At 45.2% G+C, this 24733-nt stretch overlaps 2 protein-coding genes across 7 annotated transcripts; both read left to right on the forward strand.

The window, feature by feature from the left end:
• Positions 1-3241: 3241 nt before the first annotated feature.
• Positions 3242-21178, forward strand: LOC118506528 (glutamate receptor-interacting protein 2). Of its 5 annotated transcripts, none has more exons than XM_036043791.1 (10): positions 3242-3876; positions 4840-5351; positions 13786-13908; positions 14552-14749; positions 14811-15001; positions 15093-15394; positions 15473-15639; positions 18734-19544; positions 19625-20591; positions 20657-21178. In XM_036043791.1, the coding sequence occupies exons 2-10, from the start codon at positions 4985-4987 to the stop codon at positions 20762-20764; spliced, it is 3234 nt and encodes a 1077-aa protein (XP_035899684.1). In that variant the 5' UTR covers positions 3242-3876; positions 4840-4984; the 3' UTR covers positions 20765-21178. The 5 variants fall into 5 exon arrangements, with proteins under 5 accessions (XP_035899684.1, XP_035899694.1, XP_035899702.1 ...); XM_036043801.1 differs by having other exon boundaries at positions 3242-3900; positions 20657-21169; XM_036043809.1 differs by having other exon boundaries at positions 3242-3893; positions 20657-21169.
• Positions 21179-21781: 603 nt separating this feature from the next.
• On the forward strand, positions 21782-24354 carry LOC118506589 (pancreatic lipase-related protein 2-like). Of its 2 annotated transcripts, none has more exons than XM_036043951.1 (5): positions 21782-22344; positions 22423-22694; positions 22778-22933; positions 23008-23783; positions 23855-24354. In XM_036043951.1, the coding sequence occupies exons 1-5, from the start codon at positions 22275-22277 to the stop codon at positions 24135-24137; spliced, it is 1557 nt and encodes a 518-aa protein (XP_035899844.1). In that variant the 5' UTR covers positions 21782-22274; the 3' UTR covers positions 24138-24354. The 2 variants fall into 2 exon arrangements, with proteins under 2 accessions (XP_035899844.1, XP_035899851.1); XM_036043958.1 differs by having other exon boundaries at positions 21782-22337.
• The last annotated feature ends 379 nt before the right edge of the window (positions 24355-24733 follow it).

The raw sequence follows: 24733 nt of genomic DNA on the forward strand, positions 1-24733 counted from the left end.
CTTGAGTTTGCCCCACGATTCGTCTAGTGAATATGGTTATGAAGAAGATTTGCGCCCGAATGGTATGCAATGCGCTGTCAAGAACGATGATGTCGAGCTATGCGGTTTATGTTTTTTAATTTTTTTATTTATAGAGGCTTTGAGTCTTTGAAAACTTATTCGCATCTTGAAATACGGTTTATGAGAGAGAATATTCGTTTGTATGATGGTTTCACAAGCATCCGGCATAATTATTCTGACTAGTCCAAGTGTAGCCAAATGCTCCTCCGTTGTCGTGGTTCGTAAATGGACTCGCTGCTAAAATAGTCCAGCTCGATACTTGCTGATGGCTGCTTGATTCGTTTGATACCCAGTTTTTAATAGGAAATCCACCATTCTTTCCTAATTACTGAATTTTGTTCGGAAAAATTTGGGTTTGATTCTAAAATCCTCTTGCCTGACAACAAACCTTCAACAAGCCAAGAAGTCCTTGAAGACATGGTCCTCAAACTGAGGACCTCGATCTCGAGTTTTAATATTCTGACAGCTAAAAATGAATATAATGTGTTCAATTATTCAATTATTTTATAGATCTTCTTCCTTGGCACTCGACAACCTCGAGAGGTCTCGGCCTGCGATTTCTGGCTTTCTGTGACTTGCTTTTACCCGTAGTAAAGTAGTCGGGCCCTGCGTACGCGGAGGCATCATCTCGGCCACCGGACGCCCTTATATATTATAATATAGATGGTCAGCTTCAATTATACATGGTCACCATAAGATTCGTTCGCTTTCCTGATCCAAATCCTCACGTCTATTAAGCCCAGTTACATCTTATTCGTAGATCCAATCGAATAACTCTATACGTCGTCAAGATATCATTATCTTCAGGAGCTAACAAGCGGCGTTCGTGAATCTAAGACACCAGGCTACCCTTACCAAATAGTTACATTTCGGCACCGAGACTCATTCTTCGCTGACACATTAATCGTTTATACCTTTTATTTTTAAGTAATATCCCTAGTTGCAAAACCTTTTTATCTAGGATATCGTCTGTGTTCTGTTTGGTATGTAGCGCAAACTTCATGCTTCATTGTTAACAAGAGTTTGTGAAAAAGATACACTTTTCATTATTCATTCATTGCCAAGATGACAAAACAAAAAGCCTAGCGAGCAGACAAACAAATTAGCTTTCCAAAAAGAGAACATGTTATGTAATTACTAATTAATTCATCATTAAATTATTCGGCTCATTGTTTAAAGGGAACGCATGACAGAGCACATTCAAGGGCTCACCGTAGTCGGTCTGGAAATCGTTCTGTTTACGACACATTATGCTGGTTTGTTAAATAAAACTCAACATTTTAAACTTTTTTTTTATGTTCTATGTTCAAATATGTTCCCTCCATTCGCTCTCTCGCGGGGTTTGTTTCACTGTTCTCTTTGTTGCGTGCTCAGCCAAATTACAGGGTTACCACAGTCACATGCAACATGTGAGAGTATCTAATTATAATATTTGTAAATCACCCTAATTGCTTCTAGATTCGTCGGGCGGTGAATTGTCATGAGTATGTATAAACACAGCCTCTATGTTTTGTTAACCATTCGTTGTGCAATTGTGTACTGTTATGGCTATAACCCTGTAGTCTCAATAGATATGCGTGAGAAAAGAAGTGCTCGTCGTTTTTGGCAGTGGTGCTCAAAGAACATGTTTGTAAGGATTTTTAAATGGCTGGAGTATCAAGAGAGCTAGCTCGTCTGTGTCTCAAAATAAGCATCAAAGTGTTTTGTGTTTCGTGATCTGAAATGGAACGTGGACCTCCAATGGTCTCAGACTAACCTCAATTTGAAGGACTTTAATTTAAATTTTAAAATAATTTTATTTAATTTTCAATGAAAAAATTTTTCATTACAAAGTTCAGTTCAAGAACACAACCACATTTTGTTGATTGAAGATTCTAAACTAGCCTTTGTGTATGTGTGAGCTTGTCTGATATCTTCTTCTTCTTCCTTGGCACTACAACCTCGAGAAGTCTCGGCCTGCCATTTCTGGCTTTCTGTGACTTGCTTTTACCCGTAGTAAAGCAGTCAGTCCTACGTACGGAGAGGCGGTCTGGATGGAATTTGAACCCCGGCCCTGCCGTGTGAAGAAGCTGTCTCCTCGGCCACCGGACCGCCCCAGGAGACAAGATAGCTTGTTAGTATATCCTCCCATATTTCCATTTTTTTTATTCTTAAGGGATGGCCTGGTCGTATTGCTAATCTAAGCCTCAACGTTATTACAATTCTTATCTAAGTGATTCGAATCCATCATATCTGAATATACAAAGCGGTTATCGTTGATTGGAATCTTCCTTTTTCGGGCGTGATTGCGTTGATTTTTATGAACAGTGTTGGATGAAGAAATTGACAAAAATCCACCATCAAAATGATGACGGATACCCTACAGTGTTCTATTTTTAATATGAGCTGGAACATATTTGTTTCTCGAAGCTTCTCATAGTCGGGGAATTGTGATCTTTTATGTTAACAGTTGTTTCATGTACTATTGTTGTTTATTTGGCAAACTGCTCTGAATTCTTATAGGGAAGCACCTTAGAAGATACCTTTCCAGTGATATATAAAATATGATGAAGCAATTCTTTCTGACAACTGCTTTGCTGTTGACTTGAAAATATTTATGACAAAAAGAGCAATAGTTGACCGCAGGATTGTCGGAGAATGTTTTGGTACGTATACAAAATGTGTTTAAAATTAAAAAGGCAGGAGGCTGCTATCATAAGCAAGACTGACTATCCAGTAGTGCTGACTCATGCATTTTTTTCACGGATCTATCAGGAGTCGAGTTTGTCCTTAAGAGAATCAAGGGAATCAGGTTGACTCGGGGGTGTGGCAAAGTATTTGCGTGTTTGACCGGAAGATTCGGGTCATCTCGTGGGTACAAGGAGTTTGTATCAATCCATCGGGCTACAAATAGATTCGGGCTCGTTGCTCTCACGGGTCGACCCGAAATCGTTGGAACTGAAAATATGACTCGAACCACTACGAGTAGCAACTCACTAGGTTCGGACCGAACGGGACTACCAGAAACAAAACTATCATTTATTCCTTTAAAATACAGTCATTGAAAAAAAACGAATGAAAAAAAAATCCAAAGGTTTAATGTATAACAGTCTTGATGTAAAGCGCAATTGATGCATCATCACTTCTAGACAACGTTTATTTCATCCTGTCAGCCTCAGATTTGTCAGCCTCTCGCTTAACATTTTGTTAACACGGAATAATCCTATAAAAGGCGAGTATGATTTCTCGGATGTTTGACGGAAACTGCTTGTAAATTCTCGAGTTTCTTTGCATAAGTCATCAAACCTATATTTTTTTTTTATAAATTTTTTTTATACATTTTTAGTATAAGGGCCTGACACCGTTTTGCCATATTTTTACAAACATTATTTTTATTTTTTTTTTATTTACACTAATCGTTGCTAACCACTGCTATTGCACATCACACTCACTACGAGGAACGTCTTGGGCCATTTGGCTTCTTCATCCAAAAATAACCTTCCGCAGCTTCATCTCTCGCAACGCATTGCTCCCGGTCGCTCATTCTCTCCCAAAATTGCTGCTCACACACAAAGCGCGCTTGATGAATGAAACAAGCCGGAGCCGGCTTGGGAGTCATTCGAAGCAAAACTACGAAGACTGGCGGACGTCTGGTTTCGTTTGCCACCGTTCGGTAACACGCGCGCGATCTCGGCTAGCATGGGTTGATAACTTACCGGTGTTCTCCGAAAGTTTCATCTTTTTTTTTGATCCACAAACAAAACAGCTCGAAATACAGCAACAACAACCACTTGGACTACGACCATCGCCAATATTACGATTCGTTAATTGGCTTGGGTGAGAATTAATTAATTGTAAATTGTGGGTGTGCGTGCGTGGTTATAAGTGTAGCGTGCACCAGTGATCGATCGATTAAGTGTTGATGTTGATGGGAAGCCGGTGAGGAAGACACGGGCGGGCCCCCGATATAAGCAGTAGCTAGGCCAGCTGGCAGAACAATGTTGGCACAATCAAAGTCACCTCGATCAACCAGAACCGTGCAGTGCGCCAACTCCCACACCCAGCTCGGACGGGGCAGTGCGCGTGCTAGGCGTGCGTGACGCCCGTGCGTAATGCGTTTGTTTGCGTTGGAGTTAAGGTTTGGGGCGTTGAATCGTTACCCCGACAGAGAAAAAAACGAAACCAGGAATCGAATTTTCCGCCGCAGATAGCAAACTGAGTTTGTGTGTGCGTGTATGGTGGAATTGCGCACTTGGTCTAGATGGTATCGGTGGGGATATCTATGTAGCAAGCAGAGAAGAGGAAGTTATGCGCAGGTCAATGTTACGCTTAAGTAAACAAAGGCACTCACATAATCTTCAGATACGAATCATGAACTTCGTACGAACATTTGCAGGTAAAGCAGGACTGAGAACTTCATGGGACATTAAGAGGAAGAAGAGATATTGAAAATTCTAGTCTTGTGTAGTTACAGAAATCCCAAATAACATCTCATTTTGTTCTATTCTTGAGATACTCCTGAGCTATATCCATTCTTCCGATGCTCGTCCGGCTATTCTGAGCTAGTCCGTAGACGATGCGAAGTTTTCATCACCAGCCTAGTGTGGTGGTAAGATAAATATGTTGAAATGTTGCGTATTGCGTATTGGCAAAAGATGCGTGTATCGTACACATTCGTGAGACTCTCACGACTTTACGGTGGCAGAGATTAGCGTTACTGGCGTTTCTTCTAATTCCACCTCGTAGAATTGGGGCTTGAGATGATCGATAAATTATGTCCTTTGCACTCTTTCTAACCAGTTCGAATGATTGTGAAACGCGGCAGTGTACAAAATGAGATAAAGTCATTGAGTGAGTCACCAAGAACTGCTCCATAGAAAAGTGTGTGTGTGTGTTTCGGGCATAGTGAGAGACCACAGTCAGTTTGCAAACGTGCCAAGCTGCGATGAAGCTGTGGAAGTCGAAGAAAGGTGCCGGCATGGGCTCCAGCAGCAACGGTACGACCAGCTGCGTATCGAGCTCGGGCAGCACGCTCAAGAATGGTGGCAGCATGCTTTCGAAGACGTGCAAGTTTAGCAACAGTAACAACAGCGGCAGCAATCAAAGCAACAGCAGCAGCAGCAGTAGCAGCAACGGTAGCAGCAACGGTCACAGCAGCAGTGCGCTCGATGACAGCAGTGCCGAAACATCCTTCATCAACCAGGGCACCAACATACCGACTGCGGGTGAATCGGGGATGGGTAGTGGCGGTGGTGGTGGTGGTGGTGTGGTTTCCGCCATGGTTCAGCACTCAACCGGAAACATGTTTTCGGGTAAGTTGAAGACAAATTGAATAGAGCATGCATGATGTGTGTGTGTGTGTATGCCAAGACAGCTATCGGCGATTTACATATCGTGCCGCACGACCAAGTCCGCTTGATGTTGTTTAATGTTTGTCGGTGGGTAGATGGTTATGATTGCGTTAATGTGGCATCAATTTTTATTTCATTCTTTATAGTTCGTTGTAAAACAATCCCCGAAATTTGTTTTTTTTTTTTTTGCTTTATCAGTTTGAGTATTGTTTGCAGAATACTATGCGTTAATATCTCTCGCTCCTGAGACGATCGATACTAAAAACTAGTGACTCTATCTACAGAATTTATAGGACATACGAAAAAGTTTTTAAAGCTTTATCCAACGTTTTCGCAACTACAACAGCAAAATCCTCCAGGCGCTAGGCTTCACACGCCAGGGTCGAGGATAAAATCCCATCCGAACCATTTCATTGTAGTGAGGACTGATTTTCCATCTACGTAGTATCATTAAGTCTTGAAAGCCATTGTATGGTCGACAAAACCTCATAGGTCGTTAAGTCAAGTAGAAGACAACAAAAACTGATCACAGAGCTAGAACCTACAGGATATTACGATACTAGTCTAACTATCAAGCTAAACTAATTTTAATAAACAACGAACTCATCAAATCACTACGGGTTGTTAAATTCGTGGAACTTGCAGTGAGCAAACTAAATAGATTTTTGAGACCTCTAGATTGGAAGGTCTCCGTTCTTCTAGATTTGTGTAATTCACAGCTAAGAAAATACGTTAAATATTATCTGAATAAATTGAAGCACCTTCGAATCAGTACTGTGAATGTAGAGAAAATTGGTAAGAGGACATTCAGCATACATATACGATGGTTTCAAGAAGTTTCGACGTCTAACGGACCTTACCGTTGCTAAGCGGCTCGTTGTCCAACATGTCTTGATGTACTAAACATGTCCAAGTACTAAGCAAGGCTTCAAATCCGGGATCCTCCGGGAACCTAATGATTGTTAACATCCTGTCCATGAAGCCAAAAATGACTGGCCGAGATCTCTCGAGGTTTTAGAGAGGCATAGAAGAAATACTGGTTTATAGAAATACTTTCGTTGGGTCCCTTTAATGTCATCATTTTATATCCCCGAATTCCCTTAATCTGTCACTGGGTACAAATATGCTGGGATCAAAAACTGATTTCTTTGCAAAGGCGAATCTAACGGCAGCCATAGTGGGCAGACGTTTAGGTTTGGTCTGCTAGAGGAGTCTCACTAGAAGGGCCTAGTATAGGGAGTCTCGTTTAGGAAGACTCGTACAACGGGCTTCGCATAGGAGGCATCGTATTGAGGGCCTCGTATATAGGGTTACATATAAGGGGTCTCTTCAAAGGAGTGAGGTCCATCAAAGTTTCAATGAGCTTAGAAATCTAGATCATTTCACAGAAACTAACGCTGAAACTTGTCTTTTCCTACTGGCATCGAAACTTATCGCGGTCTTGGCTTTCTGCTACATTCCTCGATACCGCTCATGTTTCAGTTCCTTCGTCTGCCAACCTAATATCCCAACCGTTCTGGCGGACGCATCAGCACCATCACTCCATCTCAGTTTGGGCCTACCACGCCTCCTCTGTCCGTATCGACAGCCTCAAAGGATTTTACAGGCTGGATCGTCCGGAGTCGTTCTCCTGACATGACCAGCCCACCGGTCTAATTCACTGCACGATGGTGAGATCATCGTACAGCACGCAGAGCTTGTCGTTGTTGCGGATCCTCCATTGTCCTTCCATAGTAAAAAATACATTACTATATTTGAGGGTCGAATACAGGCAACAGAAACAAGAGAGTTCAACCGTGGAGGATCGATTCGGACATTTGACACATGCTGATCGACTCGGATATTCGATCAACGACGAGCAATGAGAATCAAGGTATGGGTTAGGCTTTACCAAGAATTTTTGGGATTTGATATCCAGTCCGGTTGGGTAAAGACCGATGCCACTATCACCTCAGCTACCGGACAGCCTTTGCCGAAATTGTAACCTAAATGTTCCTGAAACATTAGTTTCTTATGCATTCTTGTCTTGTAAGATTCTTGATGAATGATATATGATATATTACGATGTTCCCTATAAGAAGCATTCTTCAAGGAATCCTAAAGATATAAGTTGAAGTAGGTGTAAAGCTTGTATTTCATTTAAAGATCAGCCATCAGAGAATATTCCGAGAATTTCTTTTCGTGACAACAACACTCAAAAGACGCAAATTTACAGAGAGAAAGAACATTTACACAGGTATTGGCTAACAAGAGGACTCAGTGAAATCTCTTCATGGCAATTACCTGAGTCCAAAATTTTAACATAATTGGCTCGACCATGAAGATAGGGTAGAATCCCTCAAGTCATGTCTTTATCCAGTTTGGACCAGAAATAGTTATTCAAATTACTGTCATTAGACTGCACACAATACCCAGATGATGGTCAGTCGACATAGTCATACACAAAAACGAAATGAGACGATAAGAGATAGGATGAGCACATTTCTGATATAAAGATTCAGAAAATCTTGGCCAGAGCTCAAATGTTTAGGGAGATACCAAGCTTCAGATCTCTCTTCCTTTTTATGAATTACAACGAATGCAGATGCAGATGCAGATTTGCAGATATGCAGATTTTACGAATGGAAAGCATTCCGAAGAGGCTTACTTATCTACTTGTACTTACTTCCCTCAGAGCATGGAATGTCGCGAGGGCCAATAAAAAATTGGGGATATCCGATTAGAAGCAGCCGACAAAACTGCTTACTTATATTTTACGCTTCTCTTCAACTACTATCTTTGAACGTAGATTAATTGGCCACAATATCAAGTTTTTCATGGCTTTCCCACAACAACAAGAGAAATAAACAAAACGTGAGTGATGAGTAATGAAACACGCCAACTGTCATGTGCCGTTGGCTCTTAACGATAATGGTTAAAAATAAAACATTTGCTGCCCATTTCGTGTCACTCGATTACGATTGTTGATACAATTGAAACGATCAGTTAGGAGAATAATTTTGCTTCACTGCCCGCATCCGCAAACAGATTCTAACATACTAATGTGCACATTATAAAGCAAAGGGAAGTTAATTGAGCCAACCAAGCCGAGGGGGCGCAACAAATCGACGTACGCCAAGCGTGTACCCATTGAATTGAAAGACAAACCCATCATAAAAACAACGTTCGATGCATCGAGAAAACACCCCAGAGACCCTCAAGCATAACGTTCTTCCGCGGATCCCTTGCGACAGCCGGGCGTCGTTCATGCGGTGCGTAGGTGTAGGGCACTACTACCCACGCTCTATCTGCTAGACCGTACACCACACGTTCGTTCGTCGGCATGGGGATTGGAACCGGCAGCACCCAGAGTCGTCCTGTGCGCTAATGTCACATTATAAATAATATCATCGAAAGCGCGATGTTGGGGGGGGGGGGGGGAAGAAAATCCGGCAAGGAAAAACCCCGTAAAACAAATACCAGCCAACTGGCGACGACGGCCAGCACTCCACTCGGCTCCAAGAGTAGCGCGCGTCTGATGAATCTGTGACCGACCGAAGATTGAATTCGACGCGCACCTAACGTTAAATTGGGTTGTGAAGTATTTTTACACCCCTGTTTGTGAGACGTTTGCGGTGTGTAGATCAGAGCCGCGTGTGTGTGTGTGTTGTGGCTGTTGGCGCAGAGACGATCCTTCCCGGGGTAATGGGTGCTGAGCAATAATTTATCGGTTCGAAACACTGTTTGCAACCGTGCTGGGTGAGTAAGAGAAGGATGAGTCAAATGGCTTTTTTTGTTGTTGTTGGTTGGTTGGTGTTGCCAGTTGTCGTCAGGGTCGGCGATTCGGCTGCCAAGTCGGTCCGGCTGATACGGCAAGGGATCCAAGGCGAGAACTTCAAAGACGAACGAGTAGTGTAGGTTATTTTCTTTAAAAATATTCTTTTTACTTCAAAGAAAATAGAGTTAGTTAGTTAGTTATTTAAATTTATTTCCAATGTTACATAATTATAATACATTTGTGCTGGGTTGCGTGAAATAATGGGTCCGAATTCTTATTCTCTCCGCATTGGTACAAAGAAAATAGAAAAACAAGTATATCCTCTAGCAGATCACTTGGAGTCTTTACTGGGTCCGATGATACTCCATATTAACCATTGTGACTACGACCAGCAAAAGTATGTGTAATGACAATTTTTCTTATATCGTTTCCTTTCATTAGTTCAAGAATTCCTATCACGAATGCCTATATTGTGGTGTGAGAGTTGACTTTCACATTAACTCCTGATAAAACTGTATAGCGTCCTCTCTAGGATTAAAAGAATATTCTTGGTCTAGAAAAATTGAAAGCAGCCTCATTGTCGAGAGTCGGTTGTTTTAAGAGGCAGATGTCTACGCTACGCAACTAAGAGGGCCCCTCGGCTTCGAACTCCACGAAGCAGCAAATATGATCATCCAGATCGTTGTGGTAATGTTCACAACCCAATGCGCTATAGAGGAGCAGTCAATAGTATTATTCGACAATAAGTTGAAAGTCCATCCAAGTTCAAGACAACGAAGGAGCCCTTGAGCAGATATTGGACGGGCACCTTTCATTTGCGCCTGTATTCGCCAGCGAGTCTAGCTCATTACGGCAATTTATAGTGAGATCAAGTATCTTCACGATCTCTAGGCCCCCAAGTAAGTGAGTACCGAAACGCCTTGTTAAGCAATACTCTATCAGAAATCTGTACTTAAAACGGGACTCTGCAAGGTTTTTTTTGGATGAACTAGGATGAACCTGTACCGTTGGACCAGGTGACACCGGGGATCACATCCCATCCCGAACGTCTCTCAGTACTCAAGTCAACGAAATCCAGAATTGGTCGGTCGAAACTTTTCGATGCAATAGTGACAAAGCGCCAGCGACGCTGGTCTTCACACGGCAGGAGCGGTGTTCAAGTCCCATCGGGATCGCTTCCTCGTACGCAACACTGACTATCGAGCTACAAATAAAATTAAGTTCAGGAAAGCCAAAAATGGCAAGCCGAGCCCTTTAGAGGTTGTAGTGCCCAAAGACGTCCAAGAAGTGCCATAGAGGAAGAAGAACTTGTTAGTCAGGCAGCAGAATTTTCGTATAGATTTAAGTGTTTGCTCTCATTATTTAAAAAAAAAAAAAGAGCAATAAATAATTCTTATTAATTATTGAACATTTGAAAATTGTGATTTCCAAACTTGTAAAAAATACACCAGGACCGATGATTAAATTCTATCCGGACCGTTCTTTCATAGTCCATACACTATACATCCACGTAGTACCATGAAGTCTAGTGAGCCATTGTATGGCCAGGTTAAGCAGGTCGTTAAACTTGGTAGAAGATAACCTGAACCTTTTCCAACTTATTCCTTTGGCCCGGGGTGAGGTGACAACGGCGCCGGTCTACATACGACAGGACCGGGGTTCAAATCCCATCAAATCATCTTCTTGATACCAAAAATTGAAGAAAACCAAAATCTTTAACAACACCCAAAAATATAGAGACTTGAAAAACATATTTTATATCCTACCTATTGGCTCGTCTTGAAGTTCAAAATTAAAAGTGAGGCACCAAAAAAAAAAAAAAAACACCCACACACACACACATTGTTTTATAGTTTTCTATGATAAATAGTTTCATTTTATTGTCTAATGTATTTTGTCAGAATTTTCCCCATAATTTCAAAATGCGCATTTAAGTTGATGCTGGATCGTCCGGTGCCATTTTCCTGACATGAAGAGCTCACCGGAGCCCAGCGATTCTAATTAGTAGCTTGATGGTGAGATCAACGTACATGTCATAGGGACAGTTCTTGTAGTGGCTCCTTCATTATCCTTCCGCACGTATGGGGCCCAAAAATCCCTCTTAGTTACTGTGTTCTTCATGATTGCGACGAAGAAGATTTTCTCAGACTTGGACAGAGTCTATGTCTCTGAGGCGTATGTGTGTACTAGGACTATAAATGTTCTATACAGTCCCAGCTTCGTTTGTATCAAGTCCTTTTGCTGAATATTTACTCCATATCCTCATTTTTACAGGATTACTTATCTAGGTGGTGTGATTCTTTTGTCAGTCACAAAAGACGCACATTGTACACTGTGCTGAGTATTTCGACTTTCACCTCACAAGGACTGATTATAAACGGATTTGACTCATATTATTGAACTTTGGAGAAACCTACTTTGAACTTTGGAGATTATTAATAACGATAGGAGATAAGCTATACATTAGGGCTCAGACATTTAGTTATTAAGATATCAGATGGGCTGGTCTCACCACTACTTGTGTAGGGCAATTATTCCATATGCTTCATTTGTTTGTAAATTACTTCCAAAATATAATGGATGCAGCAATTTTCTTTTAGCCTTCCATATCTAAAGCTATTTAAGAATCAAGATCCAAAACCTTCTCGGACAGCCGGTTGTAGACATTAGGGTTAATCAACATTTTGATTAGATACTGCTATAACACGCTAGTTTGAATGATTTTGGGGAAACAGAAGCTCAGTATCGCTGAGAGTGATAACATCGCACGCACACACACACACAGCGAGAGAGAGAGAAGACGGTTTTCTGACAAATAACTAATCTTGGCACATTTCCATTTGATCTCGGCCGGCGTCGCCTGCTGTGGCTCCTAGAAGGCATGGCGCCAATGCCATTGCCCAGCGTAGTATGCCTTATGCGCTTTCCAGTGTCGCCAGCTGGACGGTTTCCCGTTCGGTCGCTCCTCATCCTCCATCGCTAGATAGCTGTTTTTCAAAACAGCAAACAAAACCAAAAAAAAAAACAAACAGCAATGACCGAACCGGAATGGCGACACATACATTTCGTTGTCCTCGTTCCGATTCCGCGGCTGCACGGAGGCTAAACTCTTTCATAACCGGCCAAGTATTACACCGAGTCGGCAAGCGCAAAAAGGGTTGCTTCCGTTCTCTCCACATCAAGCAAATGCTGTTTTACTTGGTATACTGGCTTTGCGGCTTGCAGAGGGTGTTGGAGTGAGAGTACAGCACCATCCAGCAATTTATGCTCTTCTTGGCTCCGGCCGGGACTAGAGAAATTACGGGTAATGTCCCGCCGCCGAATAAGGAGTAGCGGGACTCGGCGTGGCGTGCCTGGGTTCCAGTGCCGAGACGTCGCGCGTTCGTCACTTTGGGTGCTGAGTAATGGGAGGATGCATAATTATAAATAAATGACGTTGTGCGTTGCAGAATCTACTGCAGCAGCCCGGCAGCTGCTGCCTCGGGACCAGGTCAATGATCTGCCATTAATCACCGATCTAATGATATAAAGGAAAAAACCACAACAGCAAAAGAAGGAAGTCGTGTGGTAGCAGCTACTGGAGTTATTTTTTGTCGGTGCTGACTGCAGCGCTGTTATCTTGATTCTTATTTACTCGAACGAATTCGAAGAGCAGTCGGATGGGCTGAGCTGCATCAGCAGGAGGAGGTGCATACGATGTGCAGAAGACGAGTGTAATATCCGCCCTTAACATAAAACTGCATTTAACGTCAGCTAGCGCTTAAATCATGTAGTCAACAGTTTTGTAGAATTTTGTTCCTTCTTCCTCAAGAAGTCTTGAATTTGATGAGGATTTCCCCTTCGTGAGCAGACTAATGCACGGTGCGCCATACTATCGGTTCCGACATTCAGTGCCCTCGCTATTGATTTGTTTTGACGGGCGTGCAAGAATGCCAAGATCCATAAAGCCATTAAAGTGTGGCCTCAATATCTCCCAGGCCCAAGTCACGAATCAAGCGTTAAACCAGGAAATTGTTGAAGTCGTTACGACTGTGTGTTGAAGCTGCAACTCGGGCAAGCAAGTGCACACACACAGACTGTGTCTATCGTCTCTGTTGGGGAGGTGCCCGATTTGATACATTTCATCTCGATGTCTAGCTGTCCAAGAACGCGGATATCCAACGATGGTTGGATAAATAATAACCCATAACCAGACAGATCCAGCGAGACAAAAGCGCCTTTGTGTGTGAGTGTTTATGTAAATAACACAGTTTTTGCTTGGTTCCTTTAACCACAAGAGTTCTTAATTATCTGATGTTTAGTTTTCGTGGCCACTCAGATACGTAGTACGCAGTTGGCAGCAAGCTCTTGTTGCAAATCTCATTCAAACCTTGCTTCGGTCTAAATTTAATGTTCTTCTTCTTCTTCTGTGGCACTACAACCTCGAGAGGTCTCGGCCTGCCATTGCTGGCTTTCTGTGACTTAATTTTACCCGTAGAAAAGTAGTCAGCCTTTCGTACGGGGAGGCGGTCTGGATGGGATTTGAACCCCGGCCCTGCCGTGTGAAGACCGGCGCCGCTGTCGCCTCGGCCACCGGACCGCCCCATCGAATGTTTACCTTTATTTAATCGCATGTTTCGTTTTATGTTCCATTTGCAGCAAGTGATCGCGCAATGAGTCCAGCACAATCGGAAGACTCTGGATTGGCAGCAGATCGTGGCACAACGTACGCAACAATCTCGGTCCCACGCGACAATGGACAGATTGGAATCGTGTTGGCAGGTACGGAATGACTCTTAACATATGAATGTAAAATACGGATTGTCCTTATGATTCTAGCATAAACTGTCAAAAAATCATAATTGAGGACTTCACTCTCGAGAGTTGAAGTTAAAGTTTTTTGAGTTAGTTTTAGCTTATTACAGACGACTGGAGAACTGGAGAAGGTCCAGATTATGTCCTGAGTGGAAGGTCATTTAGGGTATATTAGCAGTAGTATTCGGAGTAGCTTTACTCTTTTTAAGCGATGAAGAATATCCTGGACAAGATGAAAATTGTGGAAGTTGAAGTTTATGAGTTACTGCTAGTTTATTATAGACGACTAAGCTATATCTCATCAACTCTGGAGAAGGTCCAGATCATATCCAGACTAGAAGATCATTTAGGGTATATTAGGAGTAGTTGTCGGAGTAGCTTTCCAACTGACGAAGAAGATCCGGGACAAATTGCATAAAATCCCAAGTTCGTCTTAGTTTGGGAAGCGGACTCAGAAACAGCAGCTGTTGTCAACAGTAAGGTCTCGTTACTCTGACACATTCTCCAAAGATTCTGAGGACAAGATGAGATAGCAGCCTAAGTGAATTAGCGTTTTGCTTGAATCCAAGGAAACTACGGAATTCACTCCAACATCTTGCATATCTTACAGAGCGAAGCGATCTCTCCTTTCCCCCGATGGTGGAATCTATCAATGGTCCCGTCGCCGATCTGCTAGCACCCGGTGATCGCATCCATCAGGTCGACGGTGTATCAACGATCGGGTTGACGAACCAGCACATCTTCAGCATATTGTGCCACGGCGAGGGTCCAGCAATCATCGAGATCGAATATTCGTTCCCCGAGTACAGTGAGTTGGTTAATGTCACCCTATCGAACGTCAATTGCTCACCGCCGTCTTCACTTCCCAGTTTCACAGAACAGTCTCTGCGTGACGACAAAGATCGCACAGATCACGGTCGAGCGGGAAAACGGTTGCCTCGGGTTAACGCTGCGCGGTGGCGGCGAGTACCCGCTGGTCGTGACGAACGTACGCATGAACGGGCCCGTGTTTAAGACGGGCCAAATCAAACCGGGCGATCGTGTGCTGCGCGTTGACAATGTAATGTTTCCGGAACGATGTTTTCCATTTGGGGGGAGGGAGGGTTTTCGCTTTCGCTTAACACGCTTTGTCGCTTTGTTTTTTCCGGTAGGTATCGCTTCTCAACAAGAGCCTTGCCGAGGCGCAACACATACTGAAGGATGTGCACGTATCCGGCTACACGAACCTCACGATCGAGTATGACGTGTCGGTGATGCAAACGGTCGAGCTGAGCATGGGACCGCTGCTGCTGGAGATTGAGCGACCGCTCAACGAAAAGCTCGGTCTGATCCTGAGCAATTACTCCAGCGCGGTCAACCTGAACGATATCTACCACAGCAGCTACAAGCTAAATGAGGTGCAACCGGACGGAATATTCATCGCAAGCATACTGCCCGCCAGCATTGCCGATCGGTAAGTTGGCTGGAACGCTGCAAGGTGCGGTCACAGCATCGCTTACAAGAGGGAGCTAAAATTGATCTTTATCGGTAGATGTGGAGCCCTGTCCGTTGGAGATCAAATCCTGTCCATAGACGAGAATGTAGTTGACAATGGTGTATGCTCACTGGAGGAGGCTACCGCACTGCTGGATGCAAACTGTGTAAAAGGCTACACGCAGTTGCACATACTTCCTGCCCATATGTTTGTACGGCGTCGAGGTACGTATGATGAGATATTCTGTAAAAAAAAGCGTTGGAAGAAGTAGCGAGAAGTTGTGCTTGGTTCCGGACGGGGTTTTTATGCATCCTGGGAAAATCAAAAGAAGCGATTTTAATTAACGAAACTCCGAGATTCTCTTACAAATCTTCACCACGCTTTTGATGCTAGATGCCGTCTGCAGATCCACGGGTTATGGTGGACGCTTCCCAGTGATCCTCATCCTCTTGACAGTACGAGTCACGTTTCATCACGTTCTCGGTCTGTTTTTGCCCTCGCTTCGGTGTTTACGGTGGGATGGAGCAGGAAGAAAGAAAGGCAAAAAAAAAACGATCGTTTTACTGCCGCGTATGTGACTTGCGTGTGCATTCCCGGCTGCCAGAGGAGATGCACGACCGGAAATATAAAGATATGATGACACTTATAATTTGCCATATGTAGCTAGTTTCCTGCGCATCGTTCAGGGATGATTTTTGTTTTTTTAAGTTTGATGTACCTCAACATTGAACAGCGTTCTCCAAAGTCCACGGAAGTCACAATCTTGCCCCTCATGTTGATATCCTGTTCGGAAAAAAAACCATTCCAAACGAAGTAAAAGTTTTGGATGCGCGAGGCAAGCGAATCGAAAAGACATCAGCAGCTTTATTGAGCACAATCTTCCAACGTGCCCGCCGTTTATGACCCATAAAGCCGGAGTCCGAGCGGCAGTATATTACGCAATTAAAAAACGTAAAACGGCTCATTAGAAAGTGAAAACCGCTGCAAAACATCTCGGCGTATGCGCGTGTTGGATGAGGTTTAATGGCTCGATTTTACGAGCCAGACGTGTTTTCTCGGGGCGGGGAGGACAAGACTCGCCGGTTCAGATATTGAAGTCGTGCAAAAGCGGATGAAACCCGATCAGGGTCAATGGATGTTGCTCGGGATCGATGACGTTCGGTTATTATTTAATACCGGTTGTTGTTATTACTCAATACAGGATTTGTGATGCCGCACGTCGGCTGGTGCGAGCACGGGCCACCATGGAAATGTCCAGAACTGTTTGGTTTGGCCATATTTAAGCTAACCTGGGAGGGGGAAAAAAAGGTAAACAGCGCAGAACAAACGTGACATCCGCGTGTAGGATGTCGCGCACGCACTTTCCTCTTCGGTGTCGGAGTGTTTTTTTTTCTGTTGTTGCTTCTTGCTGTTGGTCTCTTCGGAGACACAGCACGCCGCCACCGGTGGGGTGTTATTTTTAGACTCATTATAATTTGTTTTCTTCCACTGCGGGCGTGATATTTTCTTTCCACTCCGTCTTTGAGGTGTCGCTTTTCCTTTCTGTTCTTATGCTCACTCTCTCTCTTGGATGCTACTGGGGATGCTACTGCCGGGACTGTCAAGCAGTGGATGTAGGAGTCGCCACCATCTTCGTCGTTGAATGATTTCGCGGCGGTAGACAAACGCCAAGACAAAATCCGCAATTGGATGGGGAGCATGTGAAGGGATGGGGGGGGGGGGGGGAGATGTCGGGAAAGCATAAAAGGGAACGAGACCCACACTCACCACACACACACACACTTGGGGGAGCGCGCCCGCATTATGTTGTTGATGCTGCGTCACTGCCTGGGACCTTTCATTTAGCCCGACATTTTCCGAGAACGCCAGCGCGATTGGTATTGCGCACCGAACTCCTCGCGTGTGTGTGTGTGTGTGTGTGTGTGTGTGTGTTGGAAAAAGGGAAAACAGAGCTGCGAAATTGAAAGAAAAAAGTCGTGTGTCTGTGTACCCATGAACCACTAATCGCATCTCGCCCATAGCAGCAGCAGGCGAATGTGAGGGCGCAACGACGCGCTGCGTCATATGACGAAGAGATCACTTGGAGTGACAGCTGCACGGTTAAGGGCTCCTTTATGAAGGCGTCTCTCGGCGGGATCCCGATGGGCAATAAAACGCTTCCAAGTGTGTACCTATGTGTGTGCGTTAGCAAAAGGGGGCTACGCGCGAGCGATCACCACGGTAGCACGTTACGACGTTCGTATTCGGTATATTGCTGCTAATTTTATCTTTTTGGTCGGTGTATTGCCCGAGACACACTGCTCCATGTGCACTGGTTGTGCGGCACCCGCTGGGCGAGGGTGAATCCGGGCGGGTTCTTTTAAAGGTGCGCACACTGTGGCGAATGCCTTCGTTCGCCTTCGAATGTTATTAATTATTTGCTATTAATTAGTAGACGCGCGCGCACCCGATGGCATTAACTTTGGCGTTAGAAAGTTAATGCTGCCAGGGTTGATTTAATACACTGTCGCCGGTTTTCCTTTGCGTGACAGATTCACATCGAGGTTTTCTTTTTTCGTTGGTGGTGTTTCTAACTAGCGTGGACGATTGAGGTGAAGCGGTTTTAGAATTTTGTTGGTGAATGTTGTCTAGACAAGTCCACACATTAGTGGGCAACAAAGTTTGCGGTTTGTAGGAACATCTAAATTTTAATGATTGTTCTTGGATTAGAGTGTTTTGGACGAAATCTTCAAACTGGTATTGCTTAGATGCATATCTGGTAGGTCAACAACTGCTCAGTCAAAGTCTGCTACCGAAGTCCTCAGGAAAGCTGACGATCGACTATCGTTGTCTGCCAAACCAATATCCTAGCTTTTCAGGTGAACTCCATTACTTCATCTCAAGTCGCGCATTCTACGTCACCTCTGACCATGTTGATGGGCTTAAAAGACTCCAGACTGTTTAATGTCTATATTCTGATCTTTGAAACTACAACGTCAGGACCGTCGTGACCTTACATTTTTGGCTTCCTGAGCTTAAGTCTTGAGTAAGTCCGATTTTGATTCAATCCTAAGCGACGTATTTAATCCATCCACCAAAACCTGGAGCTCAAAGTCCTTGAAAATTTGGTGGGTTATTTTCTGGCGATTGATCCTATCTTGGGCTATATTTTAAAATGCATTCCAAAATATCCAAGGATACCCGAGTTCCATATAGCCAACAATTGCAAGAGACTGAAGTCACAACGAAAGAGAATTTTGATCCCGATGTACATTCACTCTGGACCTCTTAAACCACCATTATCAATCCTGGAGACTAAGTGGATATTTTTGATTCCAGGTATTTCGTGCTCCAGCCCACGGTACGGTTTCAACACGGTAGACTCACGCAAAAATCTCACCAGCAACAACAAACACAGACGACTGTTGCGGAAAAGCTCACTGCCGCAAACGTCCGAAGATGGACTGCTCCATCCGACCGTCGGTCTCTGCCGGGCGGAAAAGATCCACATCATACTGGACTGCTCGCAGGGTTCCGGCATCTGTCTCGGGTCAAAAACACCGTGCGGCCGTGGTTTCGTTATCGCGCAAATACTGCCAGATTCGGTTGCGGAACGTTCCGGTTGCCTCCAGAAAGGTGATCGCATTATCGCGATCAACAAAATGTGCAACCTGGACGTGAACGCGGTCCGCCAGATACTGGGAGACTTTGGACCGGTGACGGTGGCAAACCATTATCACAACCAGGCGCAAACCTCGAACTGGGTGGAGCTGGAGATTGAGTTCGATATGGCAGACGCGGTGGTGCCGGCGAGTGGAGTGTTTAACATCAAGCTGCTGAAGCAGAGCCGGTGTGGGCTCGGCATTACCGTGAACGGTAATGCGCACGGTTCGTTCATCATCTCGGAGGTGAAACCGGGCAGTGCGGCCCATCGGACGGGATCGTTGCGGGCGGGCGATCTGCTGATGGCCGTCGACAACCGTCCGCTGCAGCACTACAATTTGGATCTACTGTTGAAAGAGAGCAAGAACGAGTTTATCACACTGACGGTAAAGCGAAACTCGTTGCCAGACTTTTTGTTTGATGCGCAGCAAAAATCGTCCGGCATCTATGGCAGCGCAGAGGATAGTGCTTTTACGTATGGGAACAGGTGATTAATGTGGAGGAGAGCGTTTCGGTTCTCCATTAATAGACGCTTCTAACGCTTGTTTCATGTTTTCGATTTCACAGATATACTGATGCATCGACAATGTTGAAGATGAACAACAACTCAGAATCATACCCGATAGAGGATCAACTTCGGCGTCCAATGTGGTCCAATACACCTTCGTACGATGGAGTTGGGACGAGCCAAAGTACCGGAACGCTGAAAGCTCCCGCACAATCCGGCGGCAGCACAGAACACCTGCCACTACCACCGGCCCATCTGCTCACCGTGGAGAGTGAACCTGCCGAGGACCGGTACGACGACATTATGCACTACAAGATGGTGTCGATGAATATCAGCAACACCAACTATGTCGGGTTCGGTAGTGCCTCCACTGCGTCACCTGATAACACGATCGCGTACGTTAACGATCAACAACAGCCACCACCTCCGCTACCACCACAACCACTACCGGCACAGGCAGTACCAGCAGAGGACGCACGACAACATGTTTTTAACGTGCGATTAGAGCCGAACGGTGGGCCGCTGGGTATTACGCTTGCGGCCAGCGAAGATCTGCAGAAACCCATCAAGATCAGTGCGGTGGCGGAGGGCGGTGTGGCGGCGAGCGTTGGACAGCTGCAGGTGGGTGACTGTCTGCTCGCCATCAATGGGGAAAGCGTCAGTGGGTTACCGCTCACCACCGCCACCAAGCTGCTGCAGAAGTTCGAGAACGTGGTAGATTTACAGATCGCACGGTCCGAACCGGCGGCAGATGGATTGACGGGGGCAGTGTACGCCAAGGTACAGCGTAGACCACGCAGTCCGTCGATTAATGATGCTGCCTCGAACAACTCGTACGGTCAGGGCGGTACCCCCGGTAACTTCCAGACGATGCATGTGACACTGTTCAAGGATCGGGTGTACGACGACTATGGTTTTTCTGTGTCCGATGGACTGTACGAGCGTGGAGTCTACATCAACCGCATACGCTCCGGTGGTCCAGCTGATCTAGCTGGTCTACTGAGACCGTTTGATCGTATTATACAGGTAGCCGTCTGCCGTCTCATCCTGTAACCTCTGACATAGCATTAACTCTGTGCTATCCTCCACAGGTGAACGGAACGAAAACGCAGGACTTTGACTGCTGTCTAACGGTGCCATTGATAGCTGCGGCTGGTGACAAGATAGAGCTTGTCATACAGCGTACCCTCTCAGAGTAGGCTCCTCGGATGTGGGGCTAGAACATGGATGGGAACAAACACTTGTACGCCACCTGCGTGGTTCACCACTAGAGCTGTAGCCAGTTTTGCTTCCTTTTTGTCCTTCCATATCACTCTCCTTCTCTCTCACATACTTCTTTCTCACTCTTCCCGTCTCTCTCTCTCTTTCTCTCTTACTCTCTCTCTCCCATACTATTTCTTTACTCACTCCATTTGTAACTGTTCCATTTAACTAAAAACCAAACAACCAAACAAATACATTCAGCTTCGGACTAATATGGCGTATTTATTAGAAAAAAAAGGAAAGTCTCATTAATGCCACACCACTAACGTATTAGCGTAACAATTTAATTTAACAAACCAAACACAACAATTGACAATAAAACAGAACAGAAACAGTTTAAACTACTACTACTGCTGCTGATGTGGTGTGTTGTTGTTTGTTTATTATTCGAGAACCGTTCTCTGTTCAAAGTGCATTGCGACGCTACGTACCGGATGTGCAAAGGTACTGTGCACCATAATAGTTCTATTGACGTCACACTCTCTCAAATGGGGGGTGTGTGTGATGGGACTTTCTTATCAAATCTATCAAATGCATTACAAATTCTTGGTGTAACTATTCCAGCTTCAAGTGCAAGCCTTAGAACGGATAAACTATTGAACTCTTCCAATTCGTGACCGGCTTGTACGCTGCTCTGGGCTGGTCCAGAGTTCTGGACACTGTACTGCGACCAGAGTGTCATAATTAGGCTAACGTATTATTAAACAATTTCTTCCAATTAAAACGATCACATAGAGCGAGCGAGGGAGATCTGGTTAAGCAGCAAAGGCAGACTGCTGCGCATTGTTCAGCAATATGTTTAACTTCGACAGCATCATCTCATGGCAAGGGAATCTTCATTTCGCCGTATGCAGCTTGTATGCTGCTCTCTCCGTTTGTCTTTGGCTGCGTCTCTTTCTAGCGGGCGCACCAACGATTTGGGGGAGCGTGAGTATAAATTCTCCGCGTGCCTCTAAAGACGTGCGGCGTTGAAAGCTATTTAAATCGCTCTCGTAGACGGACGGATCGACAGCAGCAGCAATCATCTCCGTCTCAGTGCAATACCCCTGTCGGAAGGGGTCCGTCAAGAAACTGTTCAAGCAACGCGGAAGTGTTCGAATCACTACGTAACTTCGAGTCGGTGGAAGTCTATAAGGCTTCGATCAGTGTGGTGTAGAAACTAGATATCTGTGTTACTTCGTCCGAAAAGCAAACCAATTTTCCAATTTTTTGAGCCATTTCTCATCAATCAGACCGTTGTGAAATACTTATCAATCAGGCGTTCGAGGAACAAGTTCTAGCAGACTAGAAGAACAGTGAAAAGAAAATCAACGGCGTACGATTTACGTGACACTTCGTTTCGCTAAAGTAAACGCTTGATGCTCTGTGAGAATTTGATTAGTGAGCGAGTAATTTGTCGGAGGCAAGGCTGTGTATGATCATTAGAGCCACGGCCACATTGGAACGATGGCGTCGGAAGTATTCTTGAGCGCCTTTTTAGCGCTTTCCAAGTTCACGTACAACAACACGGTAAACGGTAAAACCTGACAGCAATAAATCTCTAAGCCACTCGAAGTGAGCTATTCTAATGATGTCTTCTACAACGCATCTGCAGGTCCAGGATGTTTCGCTATGTTTGGCTGCTATCCGATCGAACCACCGTGGATTAGCGAACGGCGTCCAATAGCATTGTATCCAAAGTCACCCGAGGAGATTGGTGTGCGATTTGTGTTCTTCAACGCACAGCATCGCCAATATCCCAAGGAACAGAACCGATACTCGAACTACATAGACGTGCCAGATCTGGTGGATGCAACGAATATTAATCCGGATAAAATGATCTACTTCATAACGCACGGATTTTTGGAAAAGGGTGCTACGAAATGGGTAAGTATTAGGGTGTGAGGAGTACAAGTCCAGCAAGGAGGGCTTTCAATGTACGGTGCTTCTATTTTTTGCGGTATTTGTAGATCGAAAAAATGATGAATCGGTTACTGGATCGAGAACCGGAATCTACGGTTATTGTTATCGACTGGGGTCCAGGGTCCGATCCTCCGTACAATCAGGCGTGTGCTAACATAAGACTGGTCGGGACTATCACTGCGCACGTCATCATCGAGATCGCGGTAAGTTTGGACGGGAAATTCTGGAGGCTTCAACTACCCATTTTGCTCATGGTCAAACCTTTCTCTCCGCACAGCAACAAGTAGGTTTGAAGAATCTGGATAACGTACACATGATCGGACATTCGCTGGGCTCACATCTGTCCGGATACACGGGTTACACACTGCGCAAAGAGTACAACGTTACACTGGGCAGAATAACTGGCCTGGACCCGGCCGAGCTAGCGTTCGCCGACACGGACGAGATGGTACGGCTCGACCCAAGCGATGCCAAGTTCGTGGACGTGGTGCACAGTGACGCCACACCGTTCGTATCGAACATCGGGCTCGGCCTGTACGCACCGATCGGGCACGTAGACTTCTACCCGAACGGCGGCTTCAATCAACCCAACTGTCCGGTGACGTTCTGGAAGGAACAGAATCGATTTGTCTCGAGCGTGTTCCAGTACTTCAGCTGCAGCCATTCGCGCTCGTACATGTATTTCACGGAAAGTATTACGACACCGCTTAAGGTTGTGTCCTGCGGGTCGTACGAGAGCTATAACGCGGGCGAATGTTTTGACTGTAGTGCGGGCAATGCGCATTGCGTCGAGTTTGGGCTAAATAGTTTTGCCAGCTATGAACAGTTGGTGAAGCAACAGAAGCTTGTCCCACGGAAGAATACGCCGTTACAGTTCTTCTTCAAGACAAACTCGTACGATCCGTTCCTGATGCCGAATGTGAAGATAACGATTAAGATTGCCGATACGCGAGAAAGCAGACAGTATGGGGCGGAGATAGGTAAAATCTTTTTGTACATTGCTGGACAAGATGGTGCCGAACCTAAGCGGATCGATTTCAACGAAGAACCGAGGTAAGTTTGTGCGCGTGTACGTACCACTTTCTGGCAGGTCATTTATGAGTTCTCGATTTGGATTCCAACAGGTTGTTTGAACCGGGACTTAACTACTCCAGTGTCATCGCAGTACACAGTAACACCAAGCCGATGACGGTAAAGATCGGTTGGAAGTATGAGACGAACTTGCTGAATCCGCTCACCTGGCGGCTGCTGTCCGCACCGCGAGTGTTCATCAAGCAGGTACAGCTACAGTTCTTAACACAACAGACGACACTGCAGATGTGCCCAGCGAGCGGGACGGGCATCTCCACCAACGAATTGGGCGTATTTACCGAGGATAACTGCAAACACAGGCAGAGCCATGGATAGCTGTCGACTGACTGGTCCGTACCCTACGCACCGCATCATCTACGTTAATGTTAATTTAAATATCTCACTTATATAAAACAGACCTGCACATGCTTGTTCATCCCAGGCAATCGCTGCCAGTCCGCCTTATCAATGCAATGTATTGTAATTAAGGAATGTATGTAAAACAACACGTATAAATACATACACGTATATCAAGAAGCTCCATCTAACCGAACACGGTGGCCGGATCCCTTTATTTGTAGCGTGTCGGCGCGTTTCAAGGTAATCGCGGGGTAGTTGCGCACTTGATAAGCGCAGCAACACACGAGGCGGACATATGTCAAAATCCGGCTGCTGCGCCCTGGTTTGTCGCGCATCGCACCCCACGGGTACGAAGGGCAACGCTTATCCGTAAAGCCCGTGTTTACGAATCATCCTTCCAGCAGCGGGTTTGAACTTTGTGTCTTCAGGATGCCTGCCACACAGACACTATCAGTGATCGGAATGACGTCGGACCGGGATGCGTACATTCAGGAGACACGCGAACCCGGGTACATGAGGCCCCCGTGTTTGAGTACAGATGTTCTTGGGATTTGCGTGAAACGTGCGGAACG

The sequence above is a fragment of the Anopheles stephensi genome, chromosome X, assembly GCF_013141755.1.
Source record: "Anopheles stephensi strain Indian chromosome X, UCI_ANSTEP_V1.0, whole genome shotgun sequence".
Classification (NCBI taxonomy): domain Eukaryota; kingdom Metazoa; phylum Arthropoda; class Insecta; order Diptera; family Culicidae; genus Anopheles; species Anopheles stephensi.

Excerpts from the sequence above, each read along its gene's own strand:
- LOC118506528 (XM_036043791.1), top strand. The coding sequence starts at position 4,985 with ATGAAGCTGTGGAAGTCGAAGAAAGGTGCCGGCATGGGCTCCAGCAGC. Across the intron at positions 19,545-19,624 it reads GCTTTTACGTATGGGAACAG|ATATACTGATGCATCGACAA; the intron begins GTGATTAATGTG and ends TCGATTTCACAG. Across the intron at positions 20,592-20,656 it reads CGTTTGATCGTATTATACAG|GTGAACGGAACGAAAACGCA; the intron begins GTAGCCGTCTGC and ends TATCCTCCACAG.
- LOC118506589 (XM_036043951.1), top strand. The coding sequence starts at position 22,275 with ATGGCGTCGGAAGTATTCTTGAGCGCCTTTTTAGCGCTTTCCAAGTTC. Across the intron at positions 22,345-22,422 it reads GTACAACAACACGGTAAACG|GTCCAGGATGTTTCGCTATG; the intron begins GTAAAACCTGAC and ends ACGCATCTGCAG. Across the intron at positions 22,934-23,007 it reads ACGTCATCATCGAGATCGCG|CAACAAGTAGGTTTGAAGAA; the intron begins GTAAGTTTGGAC and ends CTCTCCGCACAG.